Genomic DNA, 25,567 nt, shown 5'->3' with positions numbered 1-25,567 from the left:
CGGGACCCCCAGCCAGGGGCGAGGTGACCCAGTCAGCACTAGAAAGATCCCAGTTCCTCCCTGCACGTGTGAGTCCCTGCCCCCAACACACACCTGCTGTCACTCTCACCTGGTAACCAGGGCGGACGGTTACCCCACTCGCCCGGGGTTCCCTCTCCCCAGCCACCCCGGAAGTTGGCCAAGCCGGCACAGGGAATGTTTTTGCCAACTCGTCCCCAGACACAGCCGTGGAGAGTCCTAGGCCTGAAAGGGAACGAGAAAAGGCCTACAGGGCAGGCTCGGGGCAAATCCCCACAAAAGCGGCCAGCCCCTCTGGGCACCTTTGCTCCCACCGGGGCCCCCTCCCTGCCCGCCCTTCCCGACCCCGTCCTGCTTTTCCCAGCCTCCTCTCAGCCCCGTAAGAGCTTACAAACGGCTCCCGAGAGACTGGAAACAGCTCTCCTTCCTCTCCCTTCCCCGAGGCTGGGCCAACAGGTGCGGTGGCTTGCGTGGGCGATCGGTGCCACGGGCCACCCCAATTCTGGGGGCTTGTCCCCAGCAGCGCAGAGCTGGGAGAGGCCTCCTGGTGGGAACAAGCCATTCGAAGAGGCAAGCGATGGGCCACCTCACACAGCAGCAAGTGCTGGGCAAGACAAGCCCCGTCTGTGGCTGCCCCCGCCATCAGCCCGCCCTCAGGGGCCTCCGCCGTGCTCCCCACTTGCTCCGGATCCGGAAGGGGCACCTGCGTGTTCCCTCCCCACCCCAAGAGCGATCAACGTCACAGTCGGCATCAGGGGCGAGGGCACCCACTCTGCACGGCGCAGGGAACGTGGATCCGCTCACGAAATCCCCACCCCGGTTCGCCCTGTGAGCAATTACTGTGCCCCCTCATAACCCCATTTTACAGATGAGGCTCTCAGAGGTGCCAGGCCTTGCCAGTCAAGACTGGGTCCGGAAGCAGAGTATCAAACCAGAGACTGTGTGTCCCTCCTGGGCCAGCGCCAGCTCCCAGCGTGGCCCCGAGCTTTCTGCCACCAGTGGCCACAGACAGGATGGCTGGGAGGTTCACATCACAGGGAGGTTTCTGTCTGCCTGCCCTTTACGAAGCACCCAGACGGCCCCTAAGTGGGCGGAGGCCGGGAGACGTGGCCTGGCTACAACTCTTCGCAGTTTCCTGGGCTCGGGCCTGGCTGAGCGCTGCCTCTGGCCCTGGGGTTCCCGCTGGCAGCCCGGCCCAGACCTACTGGCACAGGCTGTGGGGTTTTATTTAGACGATGTCAGCTAAGCAGGCCTGAGGGGGCGTCAGCCTGATTGGGTTTCACAGTGCGTTTGTCAGGAGCTGCCTCCATCACAAATCGGGGAATGCTTTGCTGGTAGGACTGCTCACTCGACGGGCAGGCGGGGACCACGGGCTGCCTCCTTTGAAACTGTTGTCCCTGCGCCCACTCCCACCCCCCTTCCTCATTCGGGGAAGGTTTCTTCCTGCCTGGGCCCGAATCCCACTCTCTGAGGCCCCTCCCCAACCCCTGACCCCCGCAGAACAAAAGCGAGCATGAGCGTCTAGACCTCCAGTCTGAACGTGAGAAGGGGGCATTGTACGTCGGGGCGCGGGGGCGAAGCGAGGGTGGCTCCAGCCGGGCCTGCCTCTCCGGTCCCACGCACTGCCTGTCCCTCCTGGACAACAGATGTGGCCAGGGCTCCGCGCCGGGAATCCGGGCTGGGTCACTGCCAAGGCTGGACGCGCTGTCTCCAAACGAAAAGTGGGGAATCCCTCGGCCCATCACTAAAGGAACAAATCCACGGGAGGCCCTGGATCCAGGCAGCAAGCATACATAGAAGCCACTTATCAGGATGACCAGTTTAGAAAACTCCACGTGTAGCCTGGGCGGACGTGACAAGGACAGAGAGACCCCCGGCAGGGACTCGAGGGTCTTCCTGAGTCTGGAAGGCCTTGTTCCAAGCCCGGGGGAGGGGACACGCTCCTGGATACCTGGCCATGGCTGCTGGCTGTGTGGCCCCAGGCCCCTATGCACCCTCTCTGGGTCTCACTCAGGGACCCTCGTCTGTTAAAAAAAGAAAAAAAAGAAAAAAAAGGCTTGAATCCCATCTGTGGTTTTGCAGACTTATCTTACCAGCAGGAGCCTTTGTTGCGGACGAAAGTCTGGCTTGGGAGCTCGAGGTATTACACAGACACAAACAGCACTACAGAGCAGTGACACGCGGCCCGGGGGAGTGAGGCTGTGCATCCACAGCGGCTGAGGTTTACGGGTCACTTACTACGTGCCGGGCACTGGCAGAGCCTCGCCCAACACTTGTGTCCTTCTCACCTTGGTTCTGAGACAGAAACGGTTGGCATCAGCCCATTTGACAGACAAGGAGCTTGAGGCTCTGAGGGGCAGAGAGCCCTGTCAGAGGATGGGCAGGAGGTCCCCACGGGGCTTCCCCGTCCCAAGGAATAGATGCCGGGCAGCTGTGACAGAGCAGACAGCCTGAAGGGGACGTGTGCTTCCCCTTCCCCAAAGTGCTGGGGGCGGGGGACGTGGGCGCATCTCCCCCAGCCTTTGCCACCAGCTCTCTGATCAGCCTTCCTTGCAAAGGCCTGGAGCTCGGCCGGCAGGGTACTTTCCGCAAATTAAACCCACCTTCCCGTGATGGGATGACAGCCATTTGGACTTGTGTCTTTGTCATTTATCAAATCCTTTGAAATTTTTTCAATAAGGAGCACAGGCTGCCTTTTACCTTCAGAAGCACCGAGCTATGTGCACATTCTCCCCTGCACGGGAGGGTGCTGCGCGCTGCCCTGGGCGTCCTCGGGGATCCTCCTTGGAAACAGCAGAAGCCAGAAAAGCAGGCCCGCAGGTGAGCCCCGGGATCCCCTGCCAGGAATCCGTCCTAGGAAGCACTCAGGGAACCAAAGTCTCACGGATGCCCGCCTCCGTCACTGCTGCCCAAGGCTGATTAGGATCCGGGACCCGGGTCCCTGAATCTGCATCTCCTCCTAGGAAATTGCGGAAATGCAGGTCCCCGGCCCACTCCCCAAGTTTCTCGATCAGCACCCCGGCAGGAAGGCGGGGAAGCCTCTCCTTTTCAGAAAGTTCCATATCGAAGCGAACTGGTAAATTAGGATGCGTCCACACCACGGGATCCAGGTTCCCCTCAACTTACAAGGTTGGTGGGAAAGCAGGACCAAGAGAGAAAGACGGTCCCGTCGTACCCAGCCCGCCTGTGCCTCTCTCGAGTCTCGTCCCGTAGGACTTCCCACAAGCTGTGCCACACATTGAGTGGTTTTCTTGTTCAGTTTCTGTCGGCCATACTGGAGTTTGTCTTTTTCATGGCTGTATACTTCTAGGACGTTCAGCCCAACCCACGGTAGGTACTCAACAAATGTGTTGAATGAGTTCATGGATGAAGGAGTAAAACGTTGAGGGAAGTGACCCATCCGAAAGGTTGCTAAATGAACACGAAATCACAGGTGATGCACCCCGCCCAGCCTCTGGTGGGGGGCGAGGGGACCCTCCTTTCTCAGCTCTTCTTCCTCATTAGCACACCCACAGAGGGGCTGGGCTGGGGTCCCCGGAGCAGGCTCTGAAGGGGGAGGGGCTGTGACTCGTGGCTGAGTCACAAAGGGTCTCTCTCCAGGCAGGTCGTGGCAAGGGTGAAGGACTTGCCAGGACTTAATGACAGAACACGCTGCCATTTCTGGAGCATTTACAAGGCACCGAGCACTGAGCTAAGCACATATTGTCTCATTTGATCCCCACTGTGATCCTATGAAGTGACTCTTTGGATCCCCACGTTACAGATGAAGAAACAGAGGCTCCGAGTCGGGAAGCAACCCCAGGGACGCTCCCCTGGGGATGGGGGCCGTCTGGCTCCACGGCGGGGGCCCCACGGCCTCCCCCTTCTTGGGGCTGGGTCCTCCGTGTCCGCTCACTCCAGACACACGGGGTCTGGCCTTCTCAAGGACCTCGACAGGCTGCAGGCATCCGGACGTACCCGGGAAATCACGGGGGTGCAGGGGTAGGTAAGGGGGCCATCAGGGCCAGAAGCAGGAAACCACGGGTGGCCAGGAGAGAAGGGAAGAGGCCCCAACCTCGCCATCCCCGGTGCGAGGTGTCTCTGGACCTGGTCCTCCTCCGGAAGACCCCTCCTCGGCTCAGACCCTCGTTCCTTCCGAGGAACCCGTATCATCCCCGCCTGGCAGCCAGCGGGGGATGGGCACACCAATGGCCACTCTGGCTCCAGGGCGAACTCCTTGGGGCGGAGGTTGCCAGGTGCAGAAGAGGCAGAACCGCCTCTCCTGTGCCGGCTGGGGCTGCTGGCCTGGCACCCACTGGCAAGGTGGCCCGTGGAAGTCGGAGTCCACCCGGAGCTCCCAGCCTCGCCTGGACACTCTTCAGGGTGGAGACGAAAGGCAGAGCTCTAGGAGCCCTTCCCGGTGACTGAAAGCTGACGGGCAAGGTCAGATCCCTGAGAGGCCACGATTCTTCTCCTTTGGTGGACCCCACAGCCCACACTCAGCTATATTCGTGGGCATGAGAGCCAGACCGCTAGGTCTAGAGTCCTGGCTTTGCTACTCACCCGCCGTAGGACCTAAGGCCGGCGCCCTCTAAACCTCAGTGTGCACATCCCTGCAATGGGTCTATCGACAGGGAATCTCTGGGGGCCGGTAGGGTTCCAAACCACCAGAAGAGTGCTGGGCAATGTTCCCAGGGACACAGTGGGGGTGCCCAGGAGCTGTCAGGACCATTTTCCCAGCTGATTCAGTCCCTGCTGTGGGTCAAGGTCTCCGGGAAAGCGGTCAACCCCAAATCTGGCCAGAACTAACCAAGCAACAATCAGGGCACAAAGAGACAGCACAAAGCCCAGGCAGGCCCCCGCCCCTGCATTCCCACCGGTGCGGCCAGGACCTTACGCATTCCAGCCGAGCTGCAATGCCTCTGTGGGTTGCCCATAAAAATTCCTAGACAGGTAGTCAGGTAGGAGGCCGGGCCCGGGATGAGCAGGGAGAGGGCACGGAGGTGAGCACCCACGTGCCCTTCTCGGCCCTACCAGTAAGGCCGAGGGAGTAGCCATCTGGCCTCTTCCTTCCTTGCAAAGGTCTCTGCGGTGGGAGCCTGCCTCACCCCAGCCAGAGCAGCCGCCGGCGGTGGGTCCCTCGAGGGACTCGGGCCTCTGAGGAGGCTCAAGTCTGGTTCACTGGGGCGGGGCGGGGGGGGGGTCTTCGAGCAGCTCCCTCCACCACTGGTCACACGCAAACGGTTTTGAAAACGGTAGACATAAGCACAAACTCTGCCAGACCCCAAGCCAGAGAACGTCCCCCAAGGCCTCCGTCACGGGGGCTTTCCCAGCAGTGACCAGGTGATGGAGGGGTGACGCGGTGTGGACAGCGTCAGCAGAGGTGCTGGCAGGAGCCCACGCACCCCTGCGGGGCCCCCCAGCAGGACACACCTGGGGCCCTTGCTTCGCTGGTCTCCCTACGCGTCTCCTGCTCCCCAGAGCCAAAAACATGCGTTAGGAGGGCTAGGTGATAAATCACAGATCCACCCCGCAAAGCATGGAACCGTTTCAGGCACCGGAGGGCGATTCAGTTAGGGAGGGTTTTTTTCCATTACAAAAAAAGAACTTAAGAGATCTTGGTTAAAACACACACACGGATCCGGATGACAGGCACCCCCCCCCGCACACTTTGTGGGGCGCCCCGAGAGTCCAAACGGGCACCGGCTTGGCTTCCCCGGCACGAGCACCATCCCGAGAACAAGGCAGGAGTCCCATCACCTGCCTGACGCTGCTCCGTGTCTGACCCCACCCCCTCCACCCCTAACTCTCTGCCTGTGAACTTGCCCTTTGGGCCCCCTCTGTTCGGGGTTGGGGGGGGCGTAACCCCGTGACCTTGATCTCATTAGAATTGAGTTAACCCTGACCTTTGAACAGCTGGGTGACCGCAGAACACCAAAGAGCGAGGTGCTTCCCTTCCGCAGGAGGCCCCTGGAGTCAGCTATTCAGGACCCCCGAGGAGTCCTCAGCAGGAACCTCTTAGAACAGGACTCTCAACCAGGCTTCCAGATTTCTGCCATTTCCAGATACCAGTTCAAGGAAGTAAAATTCCTAAATATTTTAATTTTAAAATTTAAATTCTTGGGGCGCCTGGGTGGCGCAGTCGGTTAAGCGTCCGACTTCAGCCAGGTCACGATCTCGCGGTCCGTGGGTTCGAGCCCCGCGTCAGGCTCTGGGCTGATGGCTCAGAGCCTGGAGCCTGTTTCCGATTCTGTGTCTCCCTCTCTCTCTGCCCCTCCCCCATTCGTGCTCTGTCTCTCTCTGTCCCAAAAATAAATAAACGTTGAAAAAAAAAATTTTTTTTTAAAAATTTAAATTCTTTTTTTTTTTTTAAGTTTATTTATATTAAGAAATAGAGAGAGAGAGAAGAGGGAGAAACGCAGTGGGGGAGGGGCAGAGAGAGGAGGACAAGGGCTCTGCGCTGACAGTGCAGGGCCTGCTTGGGGTTCTCTCTCTCCCTCTCTCTCTGCCCCTCCTCCTCTCTCTCTCCCTCTCAAAATAAAATAAACTTTCTAAAACAATAAAATTCAAGTTCTTAAATATTCCACTCACTACCTAGCCTGGTCCTCAACAACACTCATGAAATCAGTGATGTGCTTGTTCCATTTTTCCTAACACATTTAACATGCATTAGCCCAAGTACTTAACTACGAAATCTGAAATGCCCATCCCCGTGCCTTCGGCAATTTTCGCACAGGCTACCGGTTTGCCGTGGGCCTGTCGAGTTCTCCAAACTCACGAGGCAGGACAGTTGCGACACAGGTGGCTTCAGCGGGATCCAGGGGCAGCTCGGCCAATTAACCCTGGACGAGCGTGCCCTGGGGCAAGTGACTTCTCCTCTACACCTCAGTCAGCCCGTCCCGTCTGAAAAACAGGTCTAGTAACAACGGCTGCCGCTGGGGCTCCCCTGGGGCTCCCCGTGGCCCGGCGCCTGGCACACGGCAGGCATTCGGCGACGGCCGGCAGCGAACCCCACTGCCGCTCACAGCCACAGACCAAGTGGGGACCCACGACCGCGATGCAACCCCTGTTCTGAACCGGCCCCTGAATCTGAGGCCACTCTGCGGGTTCTGTCCCCTCTGCAGAGAAGGCTGGCCGGGGGGACCCCAACGTGTGAGCCCCACACTCCCCAGGGAGGCATGCTCTGCCCAGGGACCCACAGCAGCATTCTGAGGCCCAAGCCATCTGTCAGCCGGCAGGAACGCGGCCTCGGTGCTCCGGCCTGAGTAACCGCCTCCCCCAGACATGATTCATACCTGTCTGGGGTCACCCACATCCTCACTCCCCGCAGAGGAATGCAGGCCAGGTGAGGCGGGCAGGCGGGCTGGCATCGGTGGCCGGCGGGGCCGTGCCAGGCTGGGGCAGAGGTGTGGCCTGCGGAGTCTCCAAGGACTCGGCTGCGACTCCGAGTGCCCCCACCCCACCCCGGCTGGGGCTGGATGGACGTCCGGGTCTCATGGACCCATATATGGGGCCCAGATTCAGGTTACAAAACCTTTTCCCCCTGGAGGCGGCTGGCACTCCACCAGTGAACAAGGATTCCTCTGGGTCCGGCTTGGCCCATTTCCAGTCCCCTTGCCCCAGTCCATACCGCAACTCTGAGATTCCTCCACACAGGGAACACTACTCGCAAATAAAAAGACATCACTACCGACCCACGCTACGCAATGGACCCCAAAGTCGGGAGACTGAGTGAGCAAAGCGGAACAAAGACAGTGAACACATGTACACGGGGGGGGGGGGGGACTTCATTTATGCAAAACTCTCCACGAGGAAAGACTGACCCACAGCGACTGCCTGGGGGAGGGGGTGGGGCACAGGCCGGAAAGGGGCAAGGGGCACTTGTCCAGAGACGGAAGGAGCCGCATCTCAATCTGGACAGGCGTCCCATGCACACATTTGCCACAACTCATCACAGTGTATGCCGTGGCTGTGCACTTTGTGTCTGTAAATTATGCCTCAATACACATGTCACAGCGGGGAAAACAGGTTCCAGAGGAAGTTGAGCAACTTAAGGGAAGAGAAGGGACAGTGAGTGCACGAAGTCAGATGGGGTCTTCTTTCTTGCGTAGGTTTGATCACGCCCACTTTACAGAGAAGAACAAGGACGAGGAGACTGTAGGGGAGAGAGCCGAGCACGGGCTCATCGGGCAGGTCAGGGACAAGAAATCTGTCCAGAAAGAACAACCGGGGGCCCGCCAGTGCCCTGTCTCTGCCTGTCTTCTCCACCGCTAGCCCTTGTGCCAAGAAACCTTTTCTTTTCTTTTTTAAAAATTTTTTTAATGTTTATTTATTTCTGAGAGAGGAGGGGGGAGGGGCAGAGAGAAAGAGAGGGAGACACAGAACCCGAAGCCGGCTCCAGGCTCCAAGCTGTCGGCACAGAGCCCGACGGGGAGGGCGGGGCTCGAACTCCTGAACCGCAAGATCGTGACCCGAGCCGAGGTCGGACGCTCAACTGACCGAGACCCCCAGGCGCCCCCAGAAACCTTTTCAAAAAGGCGGGTGCCACCTCTGGTGGAGGAGAAGGCCTCCCACGGGTCCCTGAGGGCCCAGAAGGCGAAGGTTGCGGGCAGGTCCCTCCGAGCCCAGGCTCAGGGCTGCATGGGGCCAGCCGTGGGGAGCAGAACAAGAGGCCAGGACGCCGAGTGCCCACCCAACCCCAGGCGACGCCCCTGCCCCCGAGGCTGAGTGGAGGCCTCAGGGGTCCCTCAGCTGGTCCAAGCATCTGGTCCAGAACACAACCACCGGGTCTGCTCTGTGCCAGGCGTCAAGAACACCCTGCGTCCTGCTGCTGACCCCAGGCGGGACCCACGCGAGAGGCAGCGCCGTCCTGGCGCACGGAGTTCCCGTCGGTGGGGGGTGTCCTTGCGAGGACAACAGTAACAGAAGCACGCCTCCAATTAGCAGAAGGGCTTTGGGCTGAAAACCGGCCCTGGTTTCCTCCTCCTCCTGGCTGGGCTCAGCTTCCCTGCGGCCACCCCCTGGAACCAGCCAGAGGGTTCTGCATCCCGGCTGCCCGGCCTGGGGTGCACCTGAGGGTCAGGTTCACCAGCCCCCAGGTGGCCGCAGGAGGGGCGTTCCAAACGTGATGTTCTCTAGGCTCACTGCACGCCGTCTCAGGAGCCCCCGGCCCTGCCCAGCACCCAGAGGTCACGGTGACCCTCTCTCCCGTCAGCTGCGGCTCAGCGCTGAACAAATTCCTGCTCTCTTGGGCCTGAGTCCCAGGGACGGCGGCCAGGTGACCCTCCCAGGAAGCGACGTGGAGGAGAGGCCCGAACAAGGTGGCGGGAGAATCCCGAGGGCGAAGACAGAGAGGACACACCCTTGCGGTGGGTGACAGGTGGTTCTGACATTTCGGGGATGGTGGGCAAAGGGGATGATGATCGGAGCCCCGCTGCCCAAGTTCAAATCCTGTTCTGCTCCTAGCCATCTCCCACCTGTAGCACACGACCTAGCTCCGCCTCCTCAGGGGCAAACCAGGGCTGCCACAAGGACAGTAAGGAGGGCACGAGGAGCAGCCACAAGGTCACTGCGGGCAGACACTCAAAAAACGATCAGATGGACAAAGTTGCCGGCACCAGGTGCCCACTCCCTGAGCACTGCCCTTGCCTCCCAGCCTCTCCTCTTTCTGGTTCTTCTGCCCAAGCCCCAGCCCTCCTCGCCTGAGTCTGTTCTGGGGAAAGGGTCCAGAGCTCATTCTCGCTAGAGTGTAAAGGAATGCTATGACGTCCAAGGGGAAAGAGGCTGTCGAGGCAAAGTGGAGGCGCTTCTGTGACATGCGGGCTCGTGACCCCGATTTTAAAGAGAGACAAATGGAGTGCTGTCGGGGAGCTAAGGAGTAACAGGGATGGGGTCTCGCCAAGCACGAGCCTGGAGACGGACCCAAGCCTGAGAACAGAAGGCAGGGGCTGCAGCAACCCAAGGGCGATGGCGGGGGTGGTGGGGGGGCACATTCCTAGAGCTCACAGCAGGGGCTGTCCGGGACTTGTCTTGCACTTGGGAGGGAGCCCTGTAGCCCTTGTCCCTTCCCCCGCCCCACCTCTCTGCACAGACAACTCCCAGCTTCCTTCCACAGAATCATCTACGTCATGGTCGAGCTCTCTCTGAGCCCCGACTGGAGTGGACAGGGGACCACCCTGGGGGAAAGTCTGAACCCAGCAGGAGCAGAGGCTGCTATGGGTTAGCAACGTCACAGGCAGGGAAGGGCAGTGCGGGACCGGCCACCATGCACTCATCCCTGTCCACACCCTGAAGTCACAAAGCCGCTCAGTGAACATGGGCTGGGTTCTCCCACAGCTCAAGGGTCACAGGAGCTGGGGATTCCCAAACCGGAGAGGCAGGCCCTCCTCACTCGGGGATGCAGAGGGCAGGATCCAGCAGAGTGAGTTACGCAGACGGAGCGTCGCCAGAGAAGCGGGGAGGAATATTCCTCAACTACAGGATGATGCACCTGCAGGCAGGGCCTGGATTTACCTGGACAACTGGAAGCTGGGCTCATAATTACACCTCTGGGCCATGCAGCATGCAACTCTAATTAGCCTCTAGATGGGAGGGTAGTGACAATTTTATTTAGGGCCAAAAGTGAAGTAATAAAATGAGGCAAAACAGCAGCTTCACGCGCAAGTCCCCAAACTTTGCAGAGTCAAGAAAGACTTCACAACTGCAAACATCTAACAATCGCCATTGTTCGAGAAAGGACGGGAGGGTGGGGACTGGCCTCTGACCCTTAAGCCTAGACATGTATAAACTGTTCCATGGGTGGACCCAGTCGATGGATTTTTTTTTTTTTTTTTAATGGCAACATTCTCTGTATTGGTGCCTTTAAGAGGAGGCTCTGCTCCAGGACACCGATGGGGGAGTCCCCGCGTGTCGGCCCGCTGGGGAACAGGGCTCCGTAAACACGGGCGAGATACACCTGAGATACAAACACACTTAGCTGTGCTCCAGCGTTAACGATCACCAGCAGCAAAGGGCCTGTTGGTGTTACTTAATCGGTTCCGTTCGCCGATGTAACTGACACCCTCTCCATCATCTCAATACACCCACCTCCTTCTCCCCTCCCATAAATAGATTAGGAAAAATCGTTTCCTGCGATGGCCGTGACCCCGACGGCTGCCAAGCTCAGCCTGGTATGAATCACTCCAGGCTCCCCGCGACGGCATTCTGAAATGACTGAATGATAACGGGGCGGCACAGACACCAATAAATGAATCACGCCTTCCGCAAGACCAAACCTCTGGCTTTTAGACACCAATTAGAAAGTAGAAAGAAGAGAACAAAGAAATTACTCAGGGTGTTTGCGCAAAGTTGATCCACAGGTTTACAGAATTATTACCGACTACATTGTCTTTAGGAAGGCAACAAGGGCCGTGACCGGGTCCCGTACGGCGGCCTATCGACCCGGGAATTTGTAAAACGGGGCGGGGGGCTCCCAGGGACCTCACTTTCCACTGGCTTCTGGCGGGTTATTTAAGACCTTAACGAAATCCTTAACACGCGCAGCCGCGGAAGCGAGGTACAGGAAGTAAGCACGTACAGCCACAGTCTCAGTCAAGATCTTGGTTTTAACTTTTATTTTCTGTTCTTCACGCGTAACAGAGATTCTCTCTCCTGCGGCCAGGATCCTGCAACACGGCGTCGACAGGAACCAAACACGCGCACGATGTCTACACCGACGTCAACCGCAGACAGTTCAGCGCGAAGCTATTTTAGCTACTATCAAACAGAGGGTGTAATGAAGGAATAGCGTGCGCGGGGGTCCCGTGCAAGTCCTGGGCCCCCCTAAAAAAGGACGGGTTACCCCCCCCCCCCCGACACCCACACCCACACCCACAGGGCTCGGGTTCAACCTTGTCGGCCAGGCTTCCCGCACAGCTTCTGGAAAGTATTCAAGCATCCCCCATCAGGGCTGTCAGACCCTTGTGGGCAAAACGACCCGGGGCCAAGGGCAGTTTGCTTTCCCCCAAATGCACCGGAACACTTCTCTCAGCCCCCTGCTTCTCTTGCTTCTGAAGGCGGAGCCGGGGAACCCTGACTTCACCGGCCTGGTGGAGCCTGGGGCAAAGCCAGGGGAAGGCTCGGGCTCAGTCCTCAGCAGACCCGTGGGAGACAGGGCCACCACTGTGGCATCCAGTCAAGGGACCTCAAAAAAGTCTCCCAGCCAGAAAACATTCTGCATATTTTACATCATAAAATATGTCTCTTTTATATACGTAAAAATACGCGTTTTTATGTAGTAAAGCACACATTTCTGTATTCTTTTTTTTTTATCTTACGTTTCTTTACTTTTGAGAGGCAGAGAAAGACAGAGTGTGAGTGGGGGAGGGGCAGAGAGAGAGGGAGACCCAGAATCCGAAGCAGGCTCCAGGCCCCGAGCTGTCAGCACAGAGCCCGACGCGGGGCTCCAACTCACGAACCGCGAGATCGTGACCTGAGCCGAAGTCAGACGCTCCACCGACGGAGCCCCCCAGGCGCCCCCACACTTCTGTGTCCTTAACCACAGGCACTCAAACAAATCCACGGCTGGATATGTCACTTTTACCGCCTCCCCCAAGCCCAGGGATGGAAACATCATCTCCTGGAGACCTCAGGACCAACAGAGACTCTCCCACATGCGGATGTGACCTGCATGCCAGGAATCGATGACTCCCCACTGGTGACAGTAAAGGCTGGGAGCTGCTCCAGACAGACCCCATCATATGTCAGCAGTTCAGAAGACATCACCGCACGCGCCCAGCAGTCACAGGGGCACGTGAGGAACCCCATAAATCCGTTCATTCGCCATCTGTTTCACCGCGTATCGAGCATCTACTCCGGGCCAAGAGCCTGCAAAAGCTGTATCGGTCCTCACCGGGGTCGGCAAGGCTGCCCCGCCCCCAGCACCACCGAAGTGCACACGAGGGACAGAAGACTTGGGACAACTTCTCCCAACTTACAAGGCCCGCACGACCGACCGTTCGAGGCTATTGCTGCGTCCGTCCAGCCTGGGGGAGCCCGACGCCGTGTGCCACGGAGCTCTGGCAGGCGTGGCTAGTGGACGGCGGAACTTTGAGAGCCGGCTCCTAGAGGCCAGAAGCAAACGTTATCCGGCATCCAGATCCCAAGTAATTAAAACTCTTTTCTGCAAGTAGAGCTATTTCCCCAACCCCCCGACACAACGCTCGCTGACTTTAGTTACGATCCATCGGAAGGCGAAGAAAGAAACTCAGACTCGACGTTTCCCGAGGCTTCTCCCAAGATACTGCTGCAGGCACCGACTCTCAGCCAAGTGACCCAACGGAAAACAAACACGTGTTAGAATTTGCTGGAACACCAGGAAGATCCCACGACCCCCGAGCGAACGCAAGCCACGCTGGGGGGTGACGACAGGTGGGAGAGCGGCCCCCAAACGCTCCAGGTCCGAAGCAGGGGACTTCTCCGGGGGCAGGGGGCGGGCGTCCCTGCCCCATTTCACAAATCCCCAGGGATTTTTGTCCTTCTGATACTCTAAGCCCGGGGGCGACCTCCCCCCGGGACCTCCCGGGACAACTGGGGCAGAAGCAGGGGAAGCAGGTGTGCAATGGATCGCTGCACCTGCCCCTCGGAGCCAGGAGGCCAAGGCACAGTTCCTGCCCAAACAGCGCATTCCAAATAATATTCCAAATAACACCGAGCCGGCGCCTTTCATACTCAGCAACCGTCTTACCAACCTATGAAGCAGGTGCTACTGTTCCCTGCATCTTGTGGAGATGCCCGTCGAGGCTCAGGACCCACGGTGTGTTCGCCCCGATGGTTTTCAGAATCTTTATCTTGACTGCGTCCTGTCCAGTTGGGACTCAGCTTCCAGTCCGCCCACCTGCCTTTCCCACGCTCACTCCCCTCCCTCATACACATACGGGGTTTCTACAGGCTCGGGAGATACACTGGGCAAAACGGGCAGGGTCCCCAACCCTTCAGTGGCGACCAGAAACAACGCAGGGGACAACCGATTACACACCACCCAACCCAACACGACGGGTGTGACAGGGGAGGCCCCCCAGGGTGCTCGGAGCCCAAACAGGGCGTCTGGGATCCTGGGGGAGCCTTCCTGAGAGGGGCTTCGAGAGTGCCCCCCCCAACCCCCGTTTTCGTTTCTGGAAATAAACTCCCTTTCTGTCTGCTCCCTAGACGGGCAGCTCCCGGGGGGCAGGGTTTCGTCTGTGCTGTCCTGACATCTGCAGCGCCTGGGACGGCACGGTGTGACCGAGGCCCCCAAAGGGGGCTGCATGTGCCCCACACGCCCCCGTCAGGCCTGCATTTTCATAACCTACCCAGCAAGCTGGAATTCGGGGGAGGGTTAACAGAGAGGGTCCCTCCAGGAACAGCCTGGGCCCCTCAGCGATCTCCTGTCTCCTGCTCCAACATCGGACGGGCTGTACTGGGGACGCAAACAGAGACGCCAGCCCCTGGGGCAGCCTGATAGGGGACACACCTGGCCGGCGGACCACACCTGGCTGACAGACGACAGCCCGACGGACGACAGCCCACGTGCCTCCAGAGTGGGAGAACAGACCCGACGGGGCACCCGAGATTTGTTAGCGTTCCTGCCTCGTGAACGGTCCCACGTGGGCTTGCGGTCCTGCGGAAACATCTAAGCCACCGCTGCCGTGTCGACCCTTGCAAAAGCGACGCTGGGGCTCAGGGAGTCGGCGTGGTGTCGAGGGGGGCGGGGGGGAAAGTCAGGATCAAGGCGCTCAGGTCTGAATCACCAGAGCATCAGTTCCTGGCTCTGGGACCTGTGGCAAGTGCCTTACCCTCTCTGAACCCATTTTCGAAGCTGCAAAAGTGGGGACAGCAATGGCTCGCTCACGGAGCTGTTTCTAAGACGGAGAAACATGTGTCACTAGCACCCGGCACATGAGAAGTGCCCCACATACAACTAAGAGACGGAGTGCAAGCAAAAAGCCAATAGTCACCCTGGAGACAGAAGGTACGGCCGTTCTGTGGCTCTCTCGCAAAGCCTGGGGACGCCCCACCCCTTCCCGGGCCCGTCCGGGGGCCACTGAAGGCCCCGCTCTCGATAGCAAGTCCTTCTGGGACTCTTCTCCGCTTGGTGACAGACATTTCCACCGGCACCTGACAAGGCCCTGACGAGACCCAGAGACGTCTGCGGTGTCACCCGAAGGGAAAGGGAGACTGGCTGTCACGACTTCACGGAGGGGCGCCGCTCACCTGGGAGGGGGCAGGGCAGCGGTGAAGACACAGGTCACGTGTACTTGCTGGGAGAAGTCAAGCAGAAGACGTGTCCCCACCGCACCCCACCTGCCGCGGGGGGGTGGGGGGGATCTCAGGCTCCTATTTTGATGGCTCACGGCCTGTCTACCCTCACTTGTTAAAAACTGGTTAATTTTCAAAAAGAAAAAGAGCACTGGACCTGGTGGGGCATCTAGATGTCACGGTGCTGTTGACCTCACGGCCCCACGCAGCCCCTCCCCCTTCCGAAGCTGCCATTAGATCTCAGGAACCCACAGGGGTCCCTAGGAGACGGTGGGGGGCTTCCTTATGGGGGCGCAGGTCTGCTGGGGGTCTCCCAGCCAGCTCTGCGGTGGGCCTGGCAGGGACAAGCAAAGTGACACATTCAAGCACCTCCACCTTCAGGGTCACGCCCCCCCCCCCCACGCCCGTTGACTCCAACATCCCAGCGACTGCCAGCACCCCAGCCCCCAGGAGGGAGAAGGCCTCCTCATCAGGCAGTGACCGCCAGGGGACAGAGCAGAGTGGGCAGCTGAAGACTGACCCCCCTCAGTTACCGCCAACCCGCATGAACAGCGAGCCGTGCAGACACCGGACCCCACTCCCCGACGGTAACCTCGCAGGCGTCACAACGCCCCAGCACGCAGGACCCGTTGTTCTTCCCGCGTTCCAGACGGGCCAAGGCACGGCCAGTCGGTTCTGGAGCAGCGCTGAGTGAGGCCCGTCCCTCTGGCCCCCGTCGCACCCTCAGCCCCACGGCACCCCGGGGGGAGATCGGGCCTGTGAGCAGGCTCGGTGGGGCCCTCGAGGTGAGAGAAAAAAAGAACTGTCAGGCGTTTTACATCAAATTCCAGCCGTCTGTTTCCCCGAAACGGAAAGGCGGGGCTGCCCCCTGGGCAGGACTCACACCCCCAGGGCTCTGCAGGCCCCTCCCCGCCAGAGAAACCTAGGTTTCCCAGCCCCCCAGGCTCTTCACCAGCCTGGGGAAGCCCCCGGCACAGCATGGGGCCATCCTCACTGCTGCCAGGCACCGAGAGGAGCGGGCATGCCGGCCCACGGGGCCCCCACACGTGCCCCTAAGCGTGCCCTGGCACGCGCACGCACACACACGTGCATGCACGTGTGCACACGACACCTTTCAGAAAGCACAAAACAGGCCCTCGGCTTCGATGGCCTCCTCGGCGCGTCCACGGCCGGCAGGAGGAGAGCCTCCCAAGTTCCCTGTGAAAGCCTTCCTTGTCTCCACGCAGGACCCCAGACCCCGAGTTGCCCGCGAGCTCAGTCTCTGGATGACAAAGTCCGATGAGGAGAAAGGCCACGCGGACCCTCTGCTGCGGACCCCACCGCGAGGCACCTCCTCTAGGAGACTTTCTTCCATTGTAACAACTCACCAAACCGGAACCAGACGCGGCCTGGCCCTGGGCGGGGACACGGAGACAGCAGGTGTCCAGGCTGAGCACCCCCTGATGTCCTAAAAAAGCTGCCGCTGCCCCATCCTCCCCAACAGCCTCCTCTCCTGGGCAGCTGCACACACCCATCCGCTCCCCTTCTCTCTCCAAGGCAGAGAGCATAAATTTGCACAACTCAGAGGGCACGCTATGCACGCGAGCACGCTTGCCCTTGTTTTCCTTACATGCCCAGAAGGGGAAACCATTCCCAACCCAGAGAGAGGCCGGCGAGGAAGGCGGAGAGTGGTCGCGGCTGGGCCTGTGTGTGCACGCGTGTGTGCATGTGTGTGTGCATGCCCAAGGCCGTGGGTGCACTAGATATGCACGGACACGTGCGTGCGGGTCTGCGTGCATGCATCCCGGAGCAATGACTTACTCTGTGCCTTCACGGACACGAAGCCCGCCCCTGACCTGGGGTCACACTGGCTGGCATGGCTGGCTTGCCCCAGAGCTCCGGGGAGCCGCGGCCAACCGTCTGCCCTGACATCCGGTCTCAACTCAACCCCTGTGCACCTCAGCCTAAACCCGGGACGGTCAGAAAACACGTGGGGTAAAAGTCCCTGCTGAGGGGGCCCGCGGGGTAGCCGGCACGAAGGCGGCCACAGGCGGAACCGAGTCCGGAAATCCAAGCTCGCACGATGCCAGAGTCTCTCCTCCTAAAGAACGCAAATCCGAGACGAAAACCGGGAACTCCAGCGGAGCCCCCATCCCAAGTGCGCGGCACACAACAGGCACTCAGTAAAGGCCAAGGGAATCACTGGTGGGCGCCAACTCCGAGCAAGACCATCGGCCTCCCCAGGGGCCGCTCGCCGAACGAGACCGAGGTTCAGTTTCTGGCAACTCACGTCTACTCTCCCCCCCCCCGCCAAGCCCCTCGGAGAAACTAATAATTGATTCAAATGGCAGGCGCTCAGCTAGGGCAATGTGCCCCCCTGCCCTGCCACCCCAGGGGACATCTGGTGAAGCCTGGAGACTTGTTGGGGTGCTACAACTTGACGCGGGGGGGGGGGGCAGAATCCTACTCCAATGGGCATCTAGTGGGCAGAGGCCAAGGGTGCTGCTGGATACCCAGCACACAACGCACCCTCCCCCTCCCCCACCTCAAGGCAGTCCTAGTGCCCGGAGTGAGATACCCTGGATCTGAGACATCACTACACCAGGTGGCCGGTGGCTTTCTCCTGGCCGGCGACTCTCTCCAAGTCTCCAGTCTGGGGGATATCTGTTTGGAACTGGCTGCAGAAGAGGAACCAGAGGTTGAGTGACGTTGGTGGTGTTAGGGAACAAAGCTGCCACCAGAGTGACTGGCAGGGGTCCAGGGTGGGTCCGGGGCAGGGCCCTCCAGACACGCTGTCCAGGCACCAAGAGCTGCATGGCACAAGTCAGTCTGTCCAGGCATCCGTCTGCCCCCCAAAAGCCGCAGCAGAAGCTGGAAGAGAAACGCAGGGGCTAATTTCTACGAGACACAGACCTGTCAAGAGGCCAACAAGAATGTCACGAAACACACGTGCAGCGAGGAATCCTTTCCTGCAAAGTCGCCCGGCCAACTCCCTACTGTCGGCTCTGGGGGCTGTCACCTGAGCTGGCTGTTTTTAACCCCAAGACCCCTGGCTTTTTTTTTTTTTTTTTAAAGAATAGCGTATTCTTCTGTGGGGTGTCTTGGGAAGAGCGCATTCCCATCAGAAAGCACCCCTCACCTCCTGACTCTCAGGGTGGATGGGGGACCCCGGAGTATGGTGGCAGTATCTTATGAAAGTCGAGACCATCCCAGAGACCTGGCTTCCCCAGACACAGCCCGGTTCCCACCCTCCCAGGTGCAACGGGGATGCTACTGATTTCTTCCAGCCCCCAAGTTCAAGGTAGACCCACCGTGGGGCCCAAGTTCCAAGTTCCGAAGACGGTGTGTGTGCTTCCGGGGTCTGGGTCTGGCGTGGCTTGGGGGCCCGGGGCAAAGCTTTTTCACTGCCACCTTCCCTCATCTATAAAGCCCGAGCTGGCCAACGCTCCACCCAGCTCTGAAATCTAGGGCAACAGACCCCCACAGCAGCGACCCAGCACTATCAGAGGGGAGGGGAGCCAGTGCTGACCCTGAAGCCTCCAGCCAGGCTTTGGAAGGCAGAGGCCCCATCTTAAAACATGGTGGAATGTCAAATTTCAACCATCAGGATCTCATTTTTCAGATGAAGAAAGTCGAGTGGCTTGAGGAAGCTACCAAGAACAATTTCCTCTCCTCTACAAAGAAGTCACCGGACGCCCCTGTGCAGCCCAGCTCCAAATGCATCTTTAACGTCCTACTTGCAAACCGTCTTGAACTCCTGTCCTGTGAAATGTGGCCTTCCTTCCACCTTTCAATTTTTCCTCCCCATCTTCTTGTATGAAGAACCTCCAGGCCTTGAAAGCTTCCTCCCGAGACCCTTTGGGGGGGGGGGGGAGATCTGATTAGCACTTCCAACAAACTGTTATATTATACGTGCATTTTAAAGATCACTTCCTTTCCTGCCCTGGGCTTTCTTCCAGTAAGTAGGGGGCCGTGTGTAAAAGACACACTGAACACGGTGACTCATGTCCCATCCTGGGGCCAGCTGGAGCAGGCCAGGGTTCCAGGGGCTCCCCTCGAGGGTCCCGTTCAGAAGCCCCACGGTGGGAAGCGCACAGGTCGAAGGCGATGGGACGGAACACCACCTCGGTGTCAGCCAAAATATCATCAGGGCTGAACAGCCCAAGAAGGGGCAGGAGTAAGAAGGCATGTTTTCAGAAGTCCTCCACACAAAGGACAAGAGCGAAACGCCTGTGCCCAGTCCTCATAATGATAAGTTAGACACAACAGCGCGGACCCCCCCCCCCCCCCGTGGGGAGTCCACTGAGGCGGCTCTCCAGAAGACAGGGAGCAATGAGGCACTGAGGGTACTTAAGCAGCAATCCATTCAGCACTGGCGAGGCTCTCTCCAAACATGTGCGAACATATTTTAATAATATCCCCGTGCATTTCATTAGCCTCCTGAGTTCACAAAGGGCCTTTGGGAAACAATCTGGTTTAATGCAACTCAGTTCCGCAAACGCTGGCTCTGGCAGGTTCTCCAGGCCCCTCGCTGGCCTGGCGCGTCGGGGGCACCTGGGGGGGGGGGTTGGGGCACCTTGCGGGGGCGACAAGGCTTTCAATTCCTGGACTGGAGGGAGGGTGGGGGAGTCACGGGTGGCAGGACCCACCGCCACAACTGGCCAGCTTACCCCAGCAGGGCCGGTCACGGGCTATTTTTACCTCTTGTGCCTCACTGTACAGGCTCAGGGGCCACAACTGTGGCAGCCGCCTGCGGAAACTGGCTTATGAGTCACCCGGTGACTGCCCTGCTCAGTGGTGTCTGCCTCTCCAGGTCCCAGCTGGAAGGAGGCTGGCCCTTGCTGAGAAGCGCAGTGTGCTCCCTTTGCCTGGGGTGCTGAGAGGCGAGGGCGGAGACACGGGAAGCCCGGAGGGGCAAGAGGTCCCCCCCAGAGGATGGGCTGGGGGACGGGGTACCGGTTAGAAGGCAGACCCCAGGGAGTGGCGGTCCATTCCCCACCCAGCCCGACCCCCACCTGAGTGGGCTACGCACGGGCAATCTGAGGCTTATTTGTCTGAACTTCTGGACGTGTGGGGCGAGCTGGTACCAATCTTCAAACACCCCCTCCCCACCCTCGTCTCCGTCCTCCTTCCAGGGCAAGGCAGTCCCAAACACAGACAGCCCCAAACTTTGACTCATTTGTAACCACGGTCCCAGCCAGGCTGAGCCAAGCTGTCCAGACAGAGGCTATTTATAGGTGCGTCGGGGACACAGACACTCACACAATGAGACACACACTCCAGATCCACCTTCGGCCAGACCCACCAGCGCCGAGCCCTGGATTCAGACACCTGGGCACAAATGGTCCCCCGAGCCCCCGGACAGATGCACGCACTCAAAAGACGCACCCAGAGCCGGACGCAGGCGGAGCCACAGGAAGACTTCATATTCCCGGGACAGACCGCAACGCAGACACACAGACACGGAGACGCGCCAGACACAGACACACAGACACGCACACTCCACAGACGCAAGGAGACCCGCTCACACAGACCGAGACGTGAGCGCCGCGCACACTCCAGACACACACCCGGGGCCCCAGACACCCCGCAGGCCAGACAGTGTCTCACACGCCCGCCACCCCCCCCTTCCCCCGGCCAAAGTTGATAAAGAGCCGGCCTCATTGCTCCATCGAGACTGCCCCTGAGGGAAATAAAATGGAAACTTCGCGGATCCGACCGCCCCAGCCCTCCCGCGCCGGGCGCCCCGCCGCCCTCCGCGCCGCTCGACCCCGGGTCCGAGTCCCAGCGGGCGGGGCGCGGGCAGCGGGGGCCGTGCCAGGCTCGCCGCGCCGCGGGACAAAGCCGGGCCGGCCGCCAGCTGCCGCGAGCCAGGAGGGCGCGCCCGGGGCGCAGGGCGCACGGCCCGAGGGGGCGCGCACGGCCCGGGCCCCCGCCCGCAGCTGCGCGGGGACTCGGGGTCCGCGCCCGACGGGGCCCCAAGGGAGGGGGGCGCGGGGTCACTCACTGATCTCCATGCTCTGGAACAAAGAGCGTTTGCAGTTGCACGTGCAGGAGACATTGGGCTGCCCGGCGGCGAGGGCGGCGGTGCTGTTGACCCCCATCAAGCGGTGCATGGACGGCGCGGCGGCGCGGCGCGGGGCGCAGGGGGCACGGGGGCGGCCGGGGGGGGTTCCGGCCGGCGCCCGGCGCTCGGGCCCCGCATGCAGGAGGCGCGCGGCGGGGAAGGCGCACCCCGGCTCGCCGGGCTCGGGGCGCCGCCAAGTTCCCGGGGCGCCGCGGGACTCAGTGCGCGGGGCCGCGCTCCTCTGTGCCCCCCGGCCGCCCCTCGGCAGCCCCGGGGGCGTCGGCAGTGCCCGCGGGTGGCGTCCGGGAAATGGGCCGGCAGCCGGGGCGCGCGCTGCCGCCTGGGCTGAGCCTCCGCTGCTGGCTTCCCGCAGCCGAGCGCCTCCGCCGCCGCCGCCGCCGCCTCCTCCTCATTCAAGTCCAAGGAGATCGGGTTTCGCTCCGAGACCGCGGTCGGAGGCAGGCAGACGGTCTGACGTCAGCGCTAGACGGGGCTGCCGGTTCCCACCGCGCGGGGGCCGGGGAGGGGGCGCGCGCTGCGCCAATCCCCGCCGAGGTTCCCCCGCACCCCCCTCCCCGGGCCGCGGGGCGGGGTGACAGGGAAGGGGGCGGGCTCTTAAAGGGCCAGAGCCAGGCGGCCCGCGTAGACCCGGGACCGGCGGGGCGGAGGAGGGGCGTAGCGTCCCCGCCCCTACTGGGGTCAGTTTGGAACACCCGCCCGGCACACACTCCGTCCCGGGCTCACCCCCCCCCCCGCCCCGCCCCGCCCCGTTGCGGCTGCGTTCTGGGCCCCCGGGGTTCTTGACCCGGGTTTGGGGGGAAGCCTGCCCCCCACCCCCCGCCGCCACAAAGAGGTCCCTGAGACTCCGGGTAGGAGGATTGGAGAAGATGGGGGGAGTCCTCCCGATGGCTCCCTACCTGATTAGCAGGAAACTCCCCGCCTCCAGGTCTGCGGCCTCACGGGGCCTCTAGCCCCCTGCGCCCCCTGCGCCCCCTGCGCACTTTAACCCGACCCCAAGGAGGTCGACTGGGTAAGACTGGAATTCGCTTAGACACGCCCCGGACAGCCCGGAGAAACGCCCGGGAGCCCTTGTCATGTAAATACGTGTCGGGGACTTGTGTAATGTCCCAGCCCGCAGGGCCCGGGGCGAATCCACTCCCATTGTCTGCTGCCCGAGGGGCCGCTGGCTGGGGGGGGGGGGGGGGGGGGGCCTCCGGAGTTCAAAGGTGGGCGAGGAAGTGCGGGGGTGTACTTTTATTTCATTAAGTTTTAATTACCCGAGTGCTACAAGAACACATTCTCCTGGTGAAAAAGATATTAAAATATTACGTCAGAGGCCCCCTCCCTGGCACATCTCCAAACTCTCCACAATTTGGTGTGCCCTCTCCTAGACCTCTGCCTAAGTCTCTGGTTTACATGCACTTGTGAAGCGCCTACCTTGTGCCAGAAACTTACCAAATATTAACTCAACCTGATACCTATTCCCCCGGGCAGAAATGTTTATCCCCATTTTCCAGACGTGGGAACTGGCCTGGCCTGGGGAGTTGGTTGCTTAGGGCTATACGAAGGAGGACACAAGTCTCTCACACGAGCCAGGTCCCTGGGGTAGCTGCACCCCCCCCCCCATATTTTTCTCCTTCTTTACCTTTCCACGTATCCCTTCAATTGCTGGAGTTTAGTTATGAGCAGAGGCTCCTTTTGTATTGGGCGAGGGTAGGAGGGGTGTTTAAAAATTATTATTTCCTTTTAATAGATGGTAACCCGCCCAGAGACTTGCAGAACTTTCAGAAAGCCAGCCCCGGGAGTGGGTGACATCTCTCCCGGCAGCTGGTCATAGTGATGTCTCTTGTTCTCTTAAGAGGGCAGGCAGAAAACTTTCTGGAAGACCCCAGCTCAGGGGTGATTGGGGGTTTCGGGGTTTATGGAGGAGTCCAAGGGTGTCCAGCACAGAGGGAGTTTCAAAGGCACCGACCATCATTTGGGAAGAGAAGCTGACTCTCGGAGCTGTGCCCAACCCTGGGGACCGGGAGGTGGGCAGCGCTCAGGGCCTGTATGGCGGGCGCCCCGGCAATGGGCTGGACAGTCTCAGCCCCGACCTTGAGGAAGGATGGACTTCGCCAGCAGATCTGGGGTCGGGGGACGTCTTCCTCCAATTCGTCTTCTTTGTTTTCATTGGACTTTTTTTTTTTAACCATTAGCACAGAGCCTGACGTGGGGCTTGAACCCACGAACCGTGAGATCACGACCTGGGCCGAAGTCGGGTGCTCAACCAACTGAGGCACCCAGGTGCCCCATTGTTATAATTTGGCTTCTGCAGCTTGGAGGAAAAGCTGGAGGGTCCTGATCATTGCTTGGGGGACCCTAAAAATGGAGGCTGGGCTTGGGGATAACCATGGGTCCCACCCATCTCCTGGGCCAAAAAAGACCACTGTCATAGCCTCCCCTTTCACCTATTCCTTCTTTCACTCTATCCACAAACTCTCAGGAGCTCCAGCCCCTGGTGCTGGGGATTCAGGACACCGGGAACCACCCTGTCCTCTAAGTCTCTTGCAGAGGCTCTGGGCTGTCTGGCAGTGAGAAATCAGGGCGCTCTGATTGTCTTGGAAATGAAGCAGTATTTACACAATTGAGGCTGAACCACCAGCAGGCAAAAAATAACCAGTGAATTCAATTCATTAAAAAACAACAGCGACAACTTACCCACAAGGTTGACCTCTGGTTGATCTTCCTGGGACGACGGCAGTGGCCACATTTATTGAGCGCCTACAGTGTGACATCGCTGTTCTAATGGTGGCACCTGGGAGGGACTGTTTAGTGCCCTGGTTCCAAAAGTGGGGCGTCGGGCACAGTGGTCGCAACCGCCATCTCCAGAGTTGAGTGGGACACGTGACCTTGGCAAGTACCTTCACCACTGCTGCCTCAGTTTCCTCCTCTGCAAAATGGCATCTTGAATGATGTCGTTGTCCGGGATGATAGGGTTAGGGTTAAGGTCCAGGGTCAGGGTTAGGGTTAGGGTTAGGGTTAGGGTCTTCCTGTTTACAGAGGAGAGGATTGTCAATTGGGAAGACTTCACCCCATGATGGGTCCTCGGCTAAGGTGGGTATTAGGAAAGGACAGAATTGCTTTGGAAGAAGCATAAACTTGAGAAGCCACATGCATGGGAAGCTTTGTGTGTGCCTGGGGCTGCCAGATAAATGTGAATTTCCGATAAACCACAAATAACATTTAGTATAAGTATATCCTGTTCAATATTTGGGATATACTTATGCTACAAATTCATTTCTTGCTTATCTGAAATTCAAATTTGACCGGACGTCCTGTGTTTTTATTTGCTAAATCTGGTTGCCCTGTGTGTGCCCGGCACTGTGGCCCTGGGAATTCGGTGAGGAGGAGGACAGTGCCCACTGCCAGACCAGGCACAGGAAGAAGAGTTCAAAGCTCACGGATTCTGTCCAGGGTCACGCTGCAGGGCCAAGGTGTGAATGGTGCAGCGTGGGAGCACTCACCCTACGGGGAGTGTGGGTGCTAGAGGGTGGACCAAATCTGCTGGACTAGAGTCTGTGGGAGGGAGGCCATAAATCAGGGGAAAAAACTTCCTTCATTCATTCAACAAATATTGCGTTCCAATTTAGTGCCAGGCTCTTTGCTGGGTACCAGACACAGGGCAAGAAACAAAACAAAATCCCCACCCTCGGGGCGCTGGGGTGGCTCAGTCAGTTAAGCGTCTGATTCTTGGTTTTCCTCTCAGATGTGATCTCTGGGTTTGTGAGATTGGGCCCTGCATCAGGCTCTGTGCTGACAGGGCAGAGCCCGCTTGGGATCCTCTCTCTCTCTCCCCCTCTCCGTCTGTCTCTCCACACACCCCCCCATCCCCCTACCCCCGCCTCTCAAAATAAATAAACTTCAAAAAAAAAAAAATCTCCACCCTCATGCGACATGGGGGGGTCACATGGGATAGGACTGGAGAGGCTACAGACTCACAGACAAATTCATAGTTAAACTAGGTCCCTTCAGGTATGGTGATGATGAGTTAGAGGCCAGGGTGGTGGTCAGGGAAGCCCACCCTGAGGAGGTGGCATTTCATTCAATTCACAGTTACTGGGACTCTTCCTAGAGCCAGGTACAAACAAACCCTTTCCCTCCTGGGGTTCCTTTTCTTGCAGGCGAAACAGACGACAAATGGAGAAACACAGAAGTCCGGGTGTTGGTTTCAGAGAGGCACTGACTGCAAAGCTGGAAAGAGTATAAAGG

The 25,567-nt window shown here is 59.5% G+C and overlaps 1 protein-coding gene across 2 annotated transcripts in view; it reads right to left on the bottom strand.

Moving 5' to 3' along the window:
* The window catches only part of PMEPA1 (prostate transmembrane protein, androgen induced 1), a 56,140-nt gene extending 34,343 nt beyond the window's left edge, over positions 1-21,797 (bottom strand). Inside the window, exon 1 of one of the 2 annotated variants that reach the window (XM_023251075.2) lies at positions 21,257-21,797. In XM_023251075.2, the coding sequence (XP_023106843.1) occupies positions 21,257-21,365 (109 nt within the window). In that variant the 5' untranslated portion in view covers positions 21,366-21,797. The remainder of the gene's footprint in view (positions 1-21,256) is intronic. The other variant, XM_023251074.2, reaches the window with a different exon arrangement.
* Between the last annotated feature and the right edge of the window lie 3,770 nt (positions 21,798-25,567).

This window comes from Felis catus, chromosome A3 (genome assembly GCF_018350175.1).
Source record: "Felis catus isolate Fca126 chromosome A3, F.catus_Fca126_mat1.0, whole genome shotgun sequence".
NCBI lineage: Eukaryota > Metazoa > Chordata > Mammalia > Carnivora > Felidae > Felis > Felis catus.
Note: the sequence above shows the minus strand (reverse complement) of the source record. Positions and strands in the feature narration are given on the sequence as shown.